Source organism: Neofelis nebulosa, chromosome 18 (genome assembly GCF_028018385.1).
Source record: "Neofelis nebulosa isolate mNeoNeb1 chromosome 18, mNeoNeb1.pri, whole genome shotgun sequence".
NCBI classification, from domain to species: domain Eukaryota; kingdom Metazoa; phylum Chordata; class Mammalia; order Carnivora; family Felidae; genus Neofelis; species Neofelis nebulosa.
The window spans coordinates 8,789,225-8,805,147 of NC_080799.1; the positions used below are offsets into that span (position 1 = coordinate 8,789,225).

General features: G+C 52.8%; 1 protein-coding gene across 13 annotated transcripts in view; it reads left to right on the plus strand.

Annotated features, from left to right (window-relative positions):
* The window catches only part of CUX1 (cut like homeobox 1), a 377,843-nt gene that overhangs the window by 323,266 nt on the left and 38,654 nt on the right, over window positions 1-15,923 (plus strand). For 9 of the 13 annotated variants that reach the window (XM_058711654.1, XM_058711653.1, XM_058711661.1 and 6 more), the window contains 2 exons: window positions 11,778-12,080; window positions 15,699-15,887. The exons of the other annotated variants lie outside the window; for them this stretch is intronic. In XM_058711654.1, the coding sequence (XP_058567637.1) occupies window positions 11,778-12,080; window positions 15,699-15,887 (492 nt within the window). The remainder of the gene's footprint in view (window positions 1-11,777; window positions 12,081-15,698; window positions 15,888-15,923) is intronic. 13 annotated transcript variants of the gene reach the window in all.

Here is a 15,923-nt window from a genome sequence, read left to right on the forward strand (position 1 = left end):
GTGATTTGCCCTCAGTCAAGAAGATGGAAAAAGCGACCGTGGTCCTGAGGCCAGCGGCCCTACTGCCATGGAACTGGGCCCAGGCGAGCTGTCGCTCAGCCCCGAGGGCTCTGTGCCCCCCCCAGTGGGTAAAGGGTTGGTGCCTGGAACGACATGCTCAGAGAGAAGCCAAGGCCACATTTCAAAAGCAGAAACAAAACTGGATCCAAATTATAAATTTGAATAAATACAGAAAAGCAGATCCAAGACTCAAGAAACAATAGGAAAAGCAGATCCCTCCATTACCCCGGGACGCGTCCCTTGTATTTCAGCCAGGAGTTGGGCAGGAGAAGAGGAGAGAAGCCAGCGACAAATCAGTGGCAGAGCCGGACCCGACTTTATGCAGTTTGCAATGGAACGTATATAATCCATCCAGCCGGGGATACAGGTCGGTGCTGCTTTGAAACCCTTCCCGTCTACATGCACGGAAAATACACACAGTGGTGCAGGGCCCTTTCCCTTCCTGAAGGATAGCCCTGCCCTTCAGGTGTCTGGCCCTCTCCCTGCTGGGAGCCCTGAGCCAGCCAGGGACCCGAGCCCCAGCCCCTTACGACTGGCCCCTGGGCCACACTCAGGGTCTGCACGAGAAGTGAGGAGGGGGGGCTCCGATACAGAGCGAACCAGGAGGCTCCATCACCAGCTTGATGTGATTTTGTGTTTTGCTCTTCCCTTTGGAACTGGATTCCCAAATATAGTCTGAGTCTGAATTGGCAGATGTTGGGTTTGTCCTTTATGAGAGGACCAAAATTAGTCTGTCATTTGGCACTTAAATAAAGCAGCCGAACTGCCTTTGTACCAACTTTGCAACAAGGAGGGACTGAAGTTGGGGCATTTTCTCTGATAAGGAAACTTTCTTGGAAGCTTCAGCAGCACCTCCAAAGCCAAAAGCTGAGGGAGGAGAAAGAGAGAGACAGAGAGAGAGAGAGAGAGAGAGAGAGAGAACACGGAGTCCAGAGGGACGTGCCTTCCTCTTGGCTAGACCTGCTCGTCCATGAGTTACGGTCAGTTGCGTTCCACGTGGTTTAAATACCTCCCAAAATTGAAAGGGAGAATCGATACTCCACGGAAATAGCAGTCGGCAAAAACAGCAGCGGTGACTCGGTTTTGGGGAGGAAAAGAACAATCTGTCCAGAGTGCCTGGAGCTGGGTGAGCAGAGGGGCTCCCCAGGGGCAGCAGAAAGATGTTATAATCAATTACCACATCATAACACTGATGTATGATAATTACGGAGTGTTTCTCCTGAGATAGTGCGGCGTTTGGCTGGGATACAGTTCTTTCATGGTCCACTGCCTGATTAATATGCAAATAATAGGCTGATTGCATGATGCATGCAGAAAATGAGTTCGCTGATAACGTGAGCACCGAAGCGGGAAGATGATAAATTACTTTTACTGACTGTCCTACATTAAGTACCCTTTCTCAACAATTTCATCACAAATTAAGTAAAGCAGTATGGAGAGATTAGGAGGATGTGTAAAATAACGTACCTTAATAGCTTTTCTAATACCGTCGTGTACGACGAGACGTTACTGGTTCTGCTCGGCACGGCCCGGTGCCCGTGTGGGGCCAGACCCATTCACCCACCTGCGTGCTGTTGGAAAGGAGGGTCCCGGCCCACCACACCGTCACATTTGGCGCCTGCCATCGGCCCTGGATCCTCTGAGGAACATTCCGTCACAGCCCAAACATCATTACCCACATGCCAGGCTGCCTGGCAGTGTTACTGAGCAGGGACAGGCTGCTCTCGGGGCAGGCGCTTAGCGCCTCTGCACATATGGACGCTTCGAAGCCTGCTGTCCACCATGTGCCTGGGGAAAGGAGGGTTTCTGAGCTGCAGGCCTAGAAGGCGCAGCAATAAACCAATATCCAAAACCACCTCCAACTCTCAGAAATCCGGGAAAACTAATTCCACCCTCGGAACAGCGGTGTGACCGGTCTGCCGGAGAATATGAATATCGGTGAAGGATGGACAGGTTTGCCCAAAGCCAGAAACGGAACCCTGGAGAAGAAGCGAGGACGCGGGCACACACACTCACACGCGCTCAGAGTGATTAATCTTTGATTACAGCAAAGCAATTTAACTAGAGGGTTTGTTTTTTCCCATCTCAGTAATATATATTTAGACTGTTTGTATGACATACATTTTCTCTTAATGCACAGGGACGCATTGATAAGTGTTCATACACACAGCTGGTTCGGTAATAAGGTTACTGAAGGTAATTTGAAAGCATTATTTCTAAATCAGTATAGATCTGCAGAAAAGCTGGAAGCCGGGAGATCACCGAGCTCCGAAGCAGGGCCAACTGTGTCGCCCGGTGCAAACTTTCGCCAGACCAAGTTCACTGCAAAAGGCGAATCGTGATTCAAGAAGGGTTTTTAATTTTGAACTGAATTCCCAAACTCTGCTTTTGATGTGCGTGTTTCCTCGAGAGCTTGTACAACATGCACCACAAATACGAGGATCCCTGGGAGAGGGCAGACAGGTGCCCCGAATTTTCCGCCGAGCCCGCCCTGGCTCTGCCACAGCTGGGTCAGCCCAGGGTTGCTGAGAACGTCTCTCCCCCGTGTGCTTCCCCAGTGTGGGGAGAAAAGAGAGTGAAAAACAGTCTGGAGAATGAGGCAGGCACAGGACTGTGTCGGACGGGAGGAGCCGATCATCCGCAGGTCTCTGGGTGACCGCGAGGCAGCGGTCACAGAGGCCAGCATCTCCCGCACCCGCGTGTGCAGCGACCGTCTGCCTCCCATCTCCTCCCACCGCAGGTGGACCACCACCACCAGACCCAAGAACTCAGGGCCACCTCCAGTGAAATGCACCCAACCTTGAACTCAGCCTTGTCTCCCCAGGACTGCTCCTTTCGGTGAACAGCAAGCCTGTAACCCTGGTCATCTGAGCCAAACCTTGGCAGCCCTTCTCGGTCCTTCTCTCCCTCTTACGCACCCTCCCAGACACACACTCGTGTGTGTGCGCACAGATGCACACGTGCACACACACACACACAGTTTCTGTTTCCTAAGTGTCTCGCAGAATTTTTTTCTTTCCATTCCCTCAGTCCCCACCCTGGCCCAAGCCTCAGAGCCGTCGTCCCAGATGGCACTTCCGGCTGGGACACTCCCTTCCCTGCTTCATGCCCTTCCCTAGGGTCCCACCTTCTTAGTGTGTGACCCGGCCCCCATCTCTTCTCCACCCAGGCCTTGGCATACCGCGGCCTCTCCTCCACACGCACCCAGCCTCAGTTTCGGGGTCACGGTGCCCCCCAAGCATCCCCGTCCCGCCCTCGTCTCAGGGTCTTTGTGACCGTGACTTGCTTAATGAAGTCTTCCTGGTTCACGACCGTGCCCCCGTCCCCTAGCGCCCTGCCTGGCACTTAGAGGGCCCCCTCATTGAATGGAAAGCCCAGACCCTCTCTTCAAGTGGCCTAGAAATCAAGTTTGGGGAGGTAAGCTCTACATGGCTCAAGTTAAATAACCTTGCTTTTATTTTATTTTAGTTGTTTTAGTTTTCTCAGTTAACAAGTAAAGGATGTGGGCTTTAATGTCACTGTAACAGTTCCTTAGGCAGGCATTAGAAATGTTGTGTTCACACACGCAGCTCAGTACCCGCTGCGTGCTGGGGCTGCTGTCTTTTCCCACCCTCGCTTCTATCCTGGCCAGCGCGACCCAGTAGGATCCGGGTTTGTGGGAGAGAAAGCACCGATGTTCCCTATTACAGAAGAAACCAGGACCGACGGAGACACTTTCCTTTCCTGGGTCCTCCCCAGGGGTTCCTGCCCCAAACCTTCCTCCGGTTACTCCTTTCTGCCATTGGAAAAAAACAAATGATTTGGCAGGTTTGCTGGGAGTTTCAGCGATATAAGGCAAGGTTGGCTTGGAGCCGAAGCGTGTTGCCAGCCCAAGGAGGGGACACTGTGTGCTGATGCTCGATGCCACCACCTGTTTGGGAGTGGACCTTCCTGTGGGTGGGGGAGACCCTCGGGAATGGGTTACTTACTCCCCTGGGGTATCAGACGCAGGCCTCGGCCCTCAGAAGGAAGGCTGTTTTGTAGCATGGATGTGGTTAGTATGTGGTTAGATTACTTCCGGTTCTTTCTCGGTAGAAAATGTCCAGGGACGTGGTAGGACGCGTGTGGAAAGCTCTGTCATCTATTCAAGTATCCATGTATTTGGTTTCAAGCCCGTGCTAATCCATCAAAAGGCTGCTCATACTCAAAAACAAACAACTCCACGTTTTCTGCTGGCCTGGAGAAGTCGGCGGTAGTCCTGAGGGGCCACGAGCATCTGCTGTGAGCCCCGGAGGCAGGGATGGGGCTGAGGAGCCCGTCTACACCGCCCCCTGCCGCTGGGACAGGGCGTGGCATTGGGGACATCCTAAGAGGTGTGGTGCAGGCCTGGTCGATTTCTGGCTAAACACAGGAGGGCAAATGAGCCTTGCTGTTCAGAGGGGTGGTGCGTCTCTTGGAGGAAAGTGAGGAGTCCCCACGCTTCGGCTCGGGTGCAGTGGCTCCGTCACACAACCCACATCCGAACTCCACTGAGAAGTGTTGCAGACCAGTGGTCACGCTATTGTGGCCTTGGAAGCTGTCGGCACCGTCAGCCAGGAGGGCCTGCAGCCGGGCAGGGTCCTTCCAGGCCACCAGAGCTCCCGCTGGACCCAGGGTGCCGGCACCGGGCACTCCAGAACCTTCTGCACGTCCTCGCCCCACTGTGCGGCCGCAGCTGCCGAGGCTGCTGTCCCCCCGTGGCTCCGTCTTCCACTCTCTGCCTCTCCCCCACACCCCCCTTGTATCTTCTCCTTGACTCCCTCTTGCTCACATTTCCACGTGCCGGACCACAACCACGCTGCACCCCGGCTCCGTTTGGCCAACCTCTCCCCCCCCCCCCCATCTTCTCTCTCCGCTCTCCCATCTTTCCATACTTGTCTGTCTTTGTAGTCACTTGGAATTTCCTGGCTTGGCAGGGGCTCAAAGCCTAAACTATGGACATAATGAAAAGTAGTGCATCAGACCGGCCACCAGTTAAATAATGTTTGGGTTCTTGTCAGAATGTCACAGAGTACCCTGTCATTTTGTTTCAGCAACTTGTCCTTCTGAATGCACAGTTCGCCTTATGGCATGCCAGCAGTAAAAATGTCACTTACAATAATTACTTTTTGGTGAAAATGCTTGCTGACTTCCTACCTTCAAGCTGTTTTTTACACAGTGGGGAGATAATAAGAAACGACTTTATCCTGACTGCTCAAATGAACACTAAATGGAATTTGGGTTATTATTACTGCAGATAGAGGGCTGGGTATGGAAATTTAAACAGTGGATCGGATAAACTGCAGAGAGATTTGTCTCTGGAAATCATGGCGGGCGAGGATTTTCAGTTGGCTTGTATGGGAAACTTAAGGCAGCTGTTGTTTGCCTGCTGTTTTTGGAATATAATATTTTTCATAATCCTTTTATAGTTCCTGAATGCCTCGTGTGTTTCATAGGGGCTCGCGTCACTGTCTCTGCTTTCTGTATCTTTCTTGTAATCTTACAAGCTACTCTTGTGTAAGATTCGAAGCCTTGCAAAAAAGAAAAAAAAAAAAAAAAACCCTAATCCACATGGATCACTTTTTAATGTAACACCTTACTATTGCTGTCAAAATTGGATACGTGAACTCTGTGGCTGGGCTTTTCAAATATGCAGACGACCCGTTTCCGATTGTCCCCGCCCTCCTGGCTATAGATGCCTTGAAAGCAAGATGGGTGTCTGATTCTCACTTATCCCCAGTGCCAGCGGAGTGCATGACACAGAGTGGGTGCTTTCAGAATGCTTGAGCGAGCGAGCGAGCAAATGAATGAATGAATGAAAGCATGCCTATGCTTATAATTCCGTAATTGCCAGACAAAGGACAGTGGAAAATGTGGAGAGTTTCTACTCTCAATCTGGTTCGGATCCTTCTCCATCCAACGTGGTCTGGACAACTCATGTTGCCGGTCTGAGCCTCAGTTTCCCTACCTGGAGTTGCAGGATTTATATTCCCATCGCGGGGCCATCAGGAGAATTTGATGCAGCCGGGTGTAAACGCCCTTCTCTCGCTGCTAATTACATTTTGGTTCCCTTCCCTCACCCCGGTAGTGGGTTGGCTTTTTGGCCCTGACCGCCGTGTTTCTGAGACTCGCGCATGTTGACATGGATCGCAGAGCAACTGTGTCCTGGAAGGCAGGCCCGGTTCTTCTGCCACGAAAGGACACGCGGGTGCAGGCATGGCCCCACGATATAGGTGGCCTATTATGAATACAGACTGGTTCCCAGCTGTGTCGCTGAACGTGACGTCTTATATCTGTGAAAAGAGGAACATGGATGTCCCTTCTGGTCCTTTCGAGGAGTGCAGTCGGTCATTCTCGTGAGCCTTAGCCCAGAGCCTGGCACACAGGGAGTGCATGAGAAATGATGTTAGCTTCAGTGGTAGCTGCTCTTACAAATGATGGTAACATAAGCCTTCTTAATATGGTCTCACTCCCACCCCACCCCACCCCAAGGTGCTCCTGCTGTTAAGGCACTCACCAGAGTGAATAGCACTCTGTCCAGGTACCCAGACCCCACCGTGGAAAGCACCCCTGTTTCTTCCCTCTTCCTCCATCCACTCCCCATATCAGCCCCTCCATCTGTCTTGGACCTAGATATTTCTCCCCACCCCACTGCCTGTCTGCTTTGCGGGCCAGCACCCGCTCTCCCCCTACAGCACTGCAGCCTCCACAAGACCCCAGGCCCCAGCCTCACTGGTCACAAGTTCATTCTCCCCCTCTGAAGCAATAGGGAGCTGAATTGGTTTCTTATTTTTTGACATTAGGCCTGTGATATTTAAAATCCCAGAATAACGCAGTAAGCACCCATGTTCCAACACCCAACTTTACCCTTACCATTTGGCCACCATCCAATCCTTTATTTGTAAGAGAAACAAAACCTCAAAGATAGAGTTGAATCCCTCTCCCTAATCTCATTGGTCCTTGAAGGCCACCCCTCCTGGATTTGCTGTTTATCGTTCCTGTGCATGATTTTATTTATTTTATTCCTTAAATTTTTTTAATGTTTATTCATTTTTGAGAGGCAGAGACAGAGCATGCTCGGGGGAGGGGGGGGCAGAGAGAGAGAGGGAGATACAGAATCTGAAGCGGGCTCTGAGCTGTCAGCACAGAGCCTGACGCGGGACTCGAACCTACGAGCAGTGAGATCATGACCCTGAGCTGAAGTCGGACACTCAATCGGGTGAGCCACCCAAGCGCTCCAGTTTCCATGCATGATTTTAAATCCTCGCCTCTACGTATCTACGTAGCCATGCAAAACGTAAAGTACGTATGGGCCCTCAACGTACACAAACGTCACGCTCCGTTTCATTCTGTCCCTTGCTTTGTGGGCTCCCCCAGCATACTCCGGGTGCCGGTATGTGTGGCCCCAGCCCTGACGTCCTCGCCGCTGCTTACATAGCACGCAGTATGTTGTATCAACATGCCACAATCTGGAGACCCGGTCTCCCAGCGACGGACCCTGTTCCCAGTCTTGTGTTCTTCCACATGAGGCCTCAATACACATCCTAGTGGCCGCTCTGAGTCCCCAGAAGAGAAGCACCGCTGGGGTGAAGGGTAGGCCCACTTTCTAACAGACCTTGCCCTGGCTCCCAAGTGCGTGAGGGTCACAGCAGACATCGGGGCCCGTTCAAAGCCCCTGCACCGGCCAGCCTCAGGGGGCCTCTCTTTGCTTCATATTCTCGCCACACGACATTTCACTCGTGCCTCAGCCCACCAGATGTCCGGAGTAGTCTACACCTCCCTTGCCACTCCTGCCTCTCGCGACTCACCTGGCTAACTCCTGCTCGTGCCTGAAGCGCACCTGAGGCATCCCCCTCCCGGAGGACCTCTCTGATCCTCATGCCACATCAGTGTCCCCTGCCTGCCCACTGCCCCCTGTCCTACCTCAGAACCCCCACTGCCCTTTAGGTACTTCTGTCGAATGGCCGTCTCCCCACTAGGCATGAGCCCCAAGGGGGCAGGACCATCTCTGACCAGGCGACCAGTGGCCTGACTCAGCAGATTATGGAGCGGGTGAAAGAATGAAGGGAATGACATCTCATTCTTTCCAGAACTTTGTCCTCAGCAACTTGGTGCCAAAGTGTAATTTACATACAGCAGAATTCACTCTTGGCTCATGGAAGTGTCCCGTGAGTTCTGGCAATCAAGACACAGAAGAATCCCATCATCCCCGCCCCTCCCCCCCCCCCAGAATTCCCTGGGACCCCTTTGTAGTCTAGTCCTGCCCGCCACCCTGATCTGCTTTATGCCCCTACAGTCTTACCTCTGCCAGAATGTTATCTCCATGGTATCCACCAGGAACTGTGGAAGAAACAGCAGTAATCAGGAGGAGATTTATACTGAATGTAGGTTCCCTTTATATAAACAAATGTATTTCAATACAATTTAATAACTGCTTTTATTTTTTTTTCCTAAAGCTTTTATTTCTAAGTAATCTCTATACCCAGTGTGGGGCTTGAACTCAAAATTCCAAGATGAAGAGTCACGTGCTCTTCCAAAGGAGCCAGCCCGATCGATGCCCCTAATAACTGCTTTGAAAAGAAAAAAAAAAAAAACCAAAACATCCAACTTGGGTTTTGTTTCTTAGCACCAACCATGTGCCAGGTTCATTCCTCACTACAACGCTGTCTGCATTTTCCAGATGAGGAAACCAGGATGTTCCAAGAAGTTGAGAATCCCACTCATGTTAAAACAGCTGGCTAACAGAGGTAGCCCTACCCCCAAGTTCGTATCTTAATGCCAAGCCCAGGACTCCTCCTTTTTTTGTTTTTTTAAATTACTTGTAATTACGTGGAGTGGAAGAAAGCCTTATTCCTTCAAAAAAGTATTGGTTTAGGGGCGCCTGGGTGGCTCAGTCGGTGAAGCGTCCGACTTCGGCTCAGGTCATGATCTCCTGGTTTGTGGGCTCAAGCCCCGATTCGGGCCCTGTGCTGACAGCCTAGAGCCCGGAGCTGCTTCGGATTCTGTATCTCCCTCTCTCTTTGCCCCTCCCCTGCTCGTGCTCTGTCTCTCTCTCTCTCTCAAAAAAAAAAAAAAAAAGTATTGTTTTAGTCAGAGGCCTCCATTTGGTGATTTGGGGGAAAACAAACAAAAAAAAGTACTATCCTTTTCTGTTGACAACGTTTCTTATTCTGTCAAGATGATCAAGGACAGGCAACCACCTGTCCTTCCTGCACCCAGGGGCCGGGCCCCCTTGCCAGGGGCTCTAGAGCCTGTCTCTGTGATGTTCCCACCAAAACGGGCTTGGTTCTGGTTAATTAGCCGCTGTGGTGCCGGTCCGGCCGCTGGAGCGTAGGGCTTCCTGGAAACAGCTTTCTAAAGAAATGACTCCCTTTCCAACGTGATGCTCTCTGCCTGAGGATTTGTGGCGTCTCCCACGGGGCCATTTGCCATTGCATCTGTCCGTGCCTAGCCAAACACGTGGGCCCAATCTGCTTTCCGTGACCCGAGAGCGCAGTGGCGTGTGTGTGCACGTGTCGGTCCGTGAATCGTCCCCCGGAAAGAGCACTCCGCTTCGAGTTGTCAGTTGCAGTTTCGACACAGAGTGGAGATCCAATGCAAACCCGCCCAGCGGCACTTTCCCGGTACATTTCCAGGCCCTGGGGAGGGGGGGGGGGGGGGCGTTGATCTTGAGGGCCTTGCCTTTGTCTGCAGCCATGGTTGGGAGCGCAGAGGGACGCCAGTAACGTGTGGCCAGTGCCTCTGTTCGGTTCTCTCAGGGCTTCTGCGTGGCAAAAATCCCCACGAGTACTGGCCGGGAATGCCTGCGAGAAAGAAACGCGCCGCCGTCCGGGGATTCGGGAGCTGGGTCTCGGCCGGCACCAGACAAAACCGGGGAAGCACCAGGCGGAGGCACCGTGCGGTTTGTTAGCCAGGCAGCCATGCTTTTGACCTTGCTGTGGGTTACAGGACACAAACCTGAGAAGGAATCTGTTTATCATGTGGGGACTCATGCCGTCCTGGACAGTGTGCAGTGAGCAAGATGGATGGTCTGCCACATCGGTCCCTCGCATGGGTGGATCGGGGCAAATTTACAGTACAATTTCTTTGCTGCTTCAGACACAAAAATAACATTTGCTGGGTTTTATATCCAGTTGTACGGTGACCCGGAGGTGAGCAGAGAGAAGAAATCCGATTTGTAGGATTCATATTGCCTTCAAGATTGATACGGATCATTTCCGCTGTTTACGTCTAGCTCTTTTACATCTTTTACAGACCAGCGGGTTGTTTTGTGTTTGGTTGTTTTTTAAACCAGAATTTCCAGGTTGAGGACACAGGTTTATGTGATGGTGGAACCCTCGTCCTGTTTAGGATAATGAACAGGTTCACTGGTTGAATTGAAGTTGTTTCATTTGGGATTTTTTTCTAGGTATTCACACAAAACATCCCTTGTATTCAGAATACATCTCCCATCTCGTTGAGTTCAGAATAGGTCGTTATCCTGCGTCTGATCCAGGTCGCTATCTTGGATGTGACATGTCCAGCAAAGGACACTCCACTTCTATGGCCAATTGAAATTCAGGCACTACTCCATGTTACGTTTTGTCTAATCAGGCAGCGAGTGTTTTGGGGGCCACCCAGGTGCTCTGATGTCCCACGAGGGGCCTGCTTCCTGAGACTTATCTCTCTGAGGCCATACAGCCCAAGTGACAGGACCTGGCCTGGCCCCTCACACGTGGCACATGGGCTCTTGCTACGTGCCAGGCTTGATGGGAGGCGGCGAGAGGGAGCCTGTCCCAAGACACCAAGCCATCAGCTGACTTTGCCTCGAATAGGACCTTAGCGCTATCTCACTCTGCGTTTTCCTCCCGGACACGGCCTTTCTGTGTATTTGGTAATTAGGAAATGGCCAAAGCCTTCATTCCAGACATCCTAGGACTCCGATGGAGGCTGGGTTTCACGGGTGGCACGGGGTGGCGCTCCCTACTGGGCGCCCGGACCAGGACAGAAGGGAGAGCATGGAGACCCGACTGCCACTCTGGCCCCATCTCTCCCGGTGCCAGCGTGTGTGACAGAGCTTGGCCTTCAGAAGCACGTCCTGGGGTTTGACAGGGAGCAGAGTGAGTGCTTCTCTTCTGTCGGTCCCCTCCAGGCTGGGTGCTGTGGAGCCCTCTGGGATCAGAGCAAGAACCCACAGGGAGTCCCAGGACTCAGCACGGGGGGGGCCCCCCTGGGGCCAGCGGCCGAGGCCTTACGTCTCCTCTTCTGGGGCCTTCCTAACCACACGTCGTGGGCCGCCCTCATTTAAAATAATCCACCCGTTCATTTTGTTCTGAAGATTAGGGACAGAATATAAGATGCAGATTATAATTTAGCCGAGGGACTTCTGAATTCTGGAATCACGGGGTCCCGCCGGAAGACGTCATGACCGTGATGGCCCATGGTTAATACGACAGCAGTTTCGCAACAGGATGCCCTTGTCTTAAGCCTTCAGGTCCCTTTTGTTCAAACCTCTAGTTTTTCTTCTGTTGCGGTTTTCAGGGTTCTTGTTTGTTTGTTTGTTTGTTTGTTTTTTCATTGTTTAATGCAGAAGATGAAGTTTCTCGCAGGCCATAGACCCAATAGCTCGCCGTGCTGTCTTCTTGCACAGGCGTTTAATGTATTTCCTGGGTAAGGAAAGTAATGCTCACGGTGAGAGACGGCTATTTTCAGCCTCAGATTTTTGTGTCCTTTCATTACAGAAAGCACTCCAAAGACCTCTGCCAGCTGCAGCCCTGCGCCCGAGTCGCCGATGAGCTCTAGCGAATCGGTGAAGAGTTTGACTGAACTGGTCCAACAGCCCTGTCCCCCCATTGAGACGAATAAGGACGGCAAGCCTCCGGAGCCCAGCGACCCGCCCGCCTCAGACTCCCAGCCCGCCACGCCACTGCCTCTCTCCGGACACTCGGCCCTCAGCATTCAAGAGCTGGTGGCCATGTCTCCCGAGCTGGACACCTACGGCATAACCAAGAGAGTCAAGGAGGTGCTGACAGACAACAACCTCGGTAGGTGCCCTCCCCCCGCGGCTGCCACGTTGGGAGCGGCGGGTGGCTTCCTGGTGGTTTCTGGAAAAATGGGTGCAGGGACCAGCCAGTGAGTTTAAACGCTTGTAAGCCATCGCTAAGGACATAAAACACCCTCCAGTTGTGGATACCAGGGCTCCCGAGGGCGGTCGGTCCCAGCCTGCTCCCTCCCCGGCGCGCCCACCAGGACGTCTCAGCCAACGCCCGTGCGCCCTGACCAGGGCATGCCCGGTGCAACTCCCCGGTCCTCACGGGCGCTGCCGGGCGGGAGCAGCATCCCGATGGCATACTGGAAGAATCCACAGACGGGGTTCACGTCTCAGCTCTTCCTCTTACTGTGTCTGTGACCCTGAGCAAGCCACTCTCAGAGCCTCCCCTGTAAATCTGGGACGGCAATGCCCGACGGGGGCTTATGAGCAGAAGCCATTGCTTCGCACCGCGCCTGGCAGCTGATAGTCTATTACTGTCCTCCCTGCTGCTCCAGGAAGCCGGCTCCCTTCCCCAGGCCCTCCACTGGGAGGCAGTAGCCTCGGTGGAACTGAGTTCACCACCCCTCTCACTGGGGCTCAGACCCAGACCCAGGCCATTTTGCTTCGTGCGTGCCCCACCCGAGGCAGCTCTCTCTGAAGCCTCAGGGGCACACGGGCTTTGGCTTTGTCTGTCGGAATATTAAGAGTGTTTGGTCATTTTATTTTTTTTTTATTTTTTTTTTTTTTTAAATTTTTTTTTTTTCAACATTTTTTATTTATTTTTGGGACAGAGAGAGACAGAGCATGAACGGGGGAGGGGCAGAGAGAGAGGGAGACACAGAATCAGAAACAGGCTCCAGGCTCCGAGCCATCAGCCCAGAGCCTGACGCGGGGCTCGAACTCACGGACCGCGAGATCGTGACCTGGCTGAAGTCGGACGCTTAACCGACTGCGCCACCCAGGCGCCCCGGTGTTTGGTCATTTTAAACTTCCGTGCCCCCGTGGTACAGCATTGACCAGATGGGATCCTCCTGGTCGTAGACACCCAGAGAACGGAAACAGCCTGTCCCCAACCACTCTGTCCTTACTTCCCGAGTGTAAAGGTCAACGGAAGGAAGAGTGTTGTGTGCGGTGCGTGTTAAGACAGCCCCGAAGAGCGGCTGGAATTTGCGGAGGGGCCCTACGTGTCTGTTTCTCCCAGGGGATAGCACAAGAAGGAAGGAGCAATGAAGTCCGGGGAAGTTTGTGTGGTGGAGGGGTTAGGTGGCCAGCTTGCCTGGTTGAGGTTCTCTACCCCACCGCTTGTGCAAACCAGAACAAGGGAAGAAGCGGTGTCAGCTGGGAACGTTTTTAATGAAGTTAATTCACAAAAATGAAATGGCTGTGAAGCCCCATATGTTCATCAATGATCGAAATATTCAGGGATTCCTAGACCTGGGTCCTCCCCCACCTTACAGTCCCATCACGAGTCCATAGAAGCAGGCCCGATATCTTATTGCCGCCCACCCCCTCACAGGAAGTGTCGTTTTCTGTAAATGTGGGCAAGCGGCTGAAGACAACTCTGCCGTGAGCCCACTGCTAAGTTGCAAGGTCGCAGTCGTGAGATCACGAGCATGAAAGCCTCCACCTTGGCCTTCCCGTCCGTGTCTCCATCCTTGCTGGAGTTTCAGCCGGTGTTGGGCATGTACCGCCAGTGCCGTGTGATGCGTAAATCAGTGCTCTCAGGGGTGAAACTTCTCCAGAGAGATGACTGCCTCCTCTTAGAGCAGGAACTTCCGGAAGAGCTCCGGAGCAGCGCCACCGTGGAGCTGAGAAGCCAGCACAGTGGTAGCTCTAGCCTGAATTATGCAGCTGTCAGACCCAGGCGTCCTCAACCTCTGGCTTGAGATCTTGAGACGTTCGGGGGTCAGTCTCTGGAAATCATAAGCAGAGTATGTGCGTGCACACATTTTATCGGGAGAGGGTAGGTAGCGTCCCTCGGGTTCTCAAGTGGGTCTGTGACCCAAAAATGATTGAGAGCCACCGCTGCGAAAGCTCTAGAAGCAGTACAGGTTTCCAAGAATAATCCCCCCCACCATACAACTGGGTGGGTCAAGCAAGTAGTAACTAGCCGTGTATACATATATCCACTTTCCTGACCATCCCAAGCTCCTTGGAATGTAAATGAGATTCATTTGCCAGATGAGAATTAGATAGAATTTATTTAAAACTACCACAGCAAAAATCTGGTGAGGACTTAGGACGCTTATAGGCCCTATGAGTTTGAAATGCAGGGAACCACAGGTTTACGAAATCTGTAAATGTATCCCTAAGTGAAAATGATGGAAACAAAAAATAATAATATCTCAAATCCAGTGCTTTCCGGGCTGTAAACTTCCACTTGAAGGCCTGCTCTTTTTTCTTAACGTTTATTTTTGAGAGAAAGAGGGTGTATGCGTGCGAGTAGGGGAGGGGCAGAGACAGAGGGACACAGAGGATCCAAAACAGGCTCTGTGCTGACAGCACAGAGCCCGAGGCGGGGCTGGAACTCCCGAACTGTGAGATCACGACCTGAACTGAAGTCAGACGCTTAATTCACTGAGCCCCCCGGGAGCCCCTGAAGCCCCGCTTTTTTACAAGGAGGTACTCCACCGTTGCTCACACCTGCCCTGGGAGCACAGGGGGTGGTGTTGCCCTCTCGAAGACGGGAGCCCATGAGCCTGTCATCCGCGGTCACCCTGCCGCTCGGGGACCCAGGTGTCGTGTTCCCTACTCTGTGTGGTACCCAGCGCCGGCCTGTCTGATCCCAGTCTCCATTTCCGCCTAATAAGTCCTGTTAGTCACGTTCCGAACCCATCTGGTCATTCAGGTTGTGCCGCATTCTCATTTGCGCCTTCAAAAGTGCCGGCCCCTCTTCACCCGAGGCTGAATGGCTCTCAGAGAAGAGAAATTTTCTCTTGAAGCCTCTGACGAACCCAGCAGCCCTGGTGTCGCTGTGCTCTCCAGAGCAGAATTCCCTCTGATCGGCCTGGGGAGCGGGCTGCCCACCACGGCCTCGGAGAAAAGGCTTCGAGGAAGGGGTTGCGATCGCCTTTGAGCTCCAGTCAGCAGAGGCAGCTGAGACTGCGGGAATAGACTTTAGAATTGGAAATGGCCTGCTTTTCAGAAAAACGGCGCTAAGGGGCTCTTTCTCCTTCTCTTTCCTGCTGTGACCTTGGGTCAAGTGGCCTGTTTTCTCAGCAAGACCGGATAACCTTGCTAATCGTGAAAGGAGCCAGACAGCCCTGTGGTTTGAGGTTGTATAAGAGAGGGCTCCCCGTGTGCTATTAACCTCCTGAGCTTGGGTGAGGGATTAACCACCTCTGATAAGCGCTACCGGTGTCATCCAGGCCTCGGTGCCTCCAGAGCCTGAAGGCTTTTTTGCGAGAGACGTCGTCGTGTGCCAGCAGCACGCGGGAGTGATACTGTCTCCGTCACCAGTGGAGTTCGTCACAAGTCTGGCTGAAGAGCTCTTTCTAACAAGTGCTCGCTCCGAGGCGGGACCCAGCTGACCAGACTCTGGGTCTTTCAACCCGTGCCTGAATTTACCCTTGTCCTTCCAGATCCCTGGCTCTCTGTAGTGACGTCTCTCTCCGTTCCGTTTTCTCGCCAGGTCAGCGCTTATTTGGGGAGACCATCTTGGGGCTCACCCAAGGCTCCGTCTCTGACCTCCTTGCTCGCCCAAAACCCTGGCACAAGCTCAGTCTGAAGGGACGGGAGCCCTTCGTCCGGATGCAGCTATGGCTGAATGACCCCAACAACGTGGAGAAGTTGATGGACATGAAACGGATGGAAAAGAAAGGTAAGCCCTGGCGCCTGCCCCGGCTCGTTGCTTTCT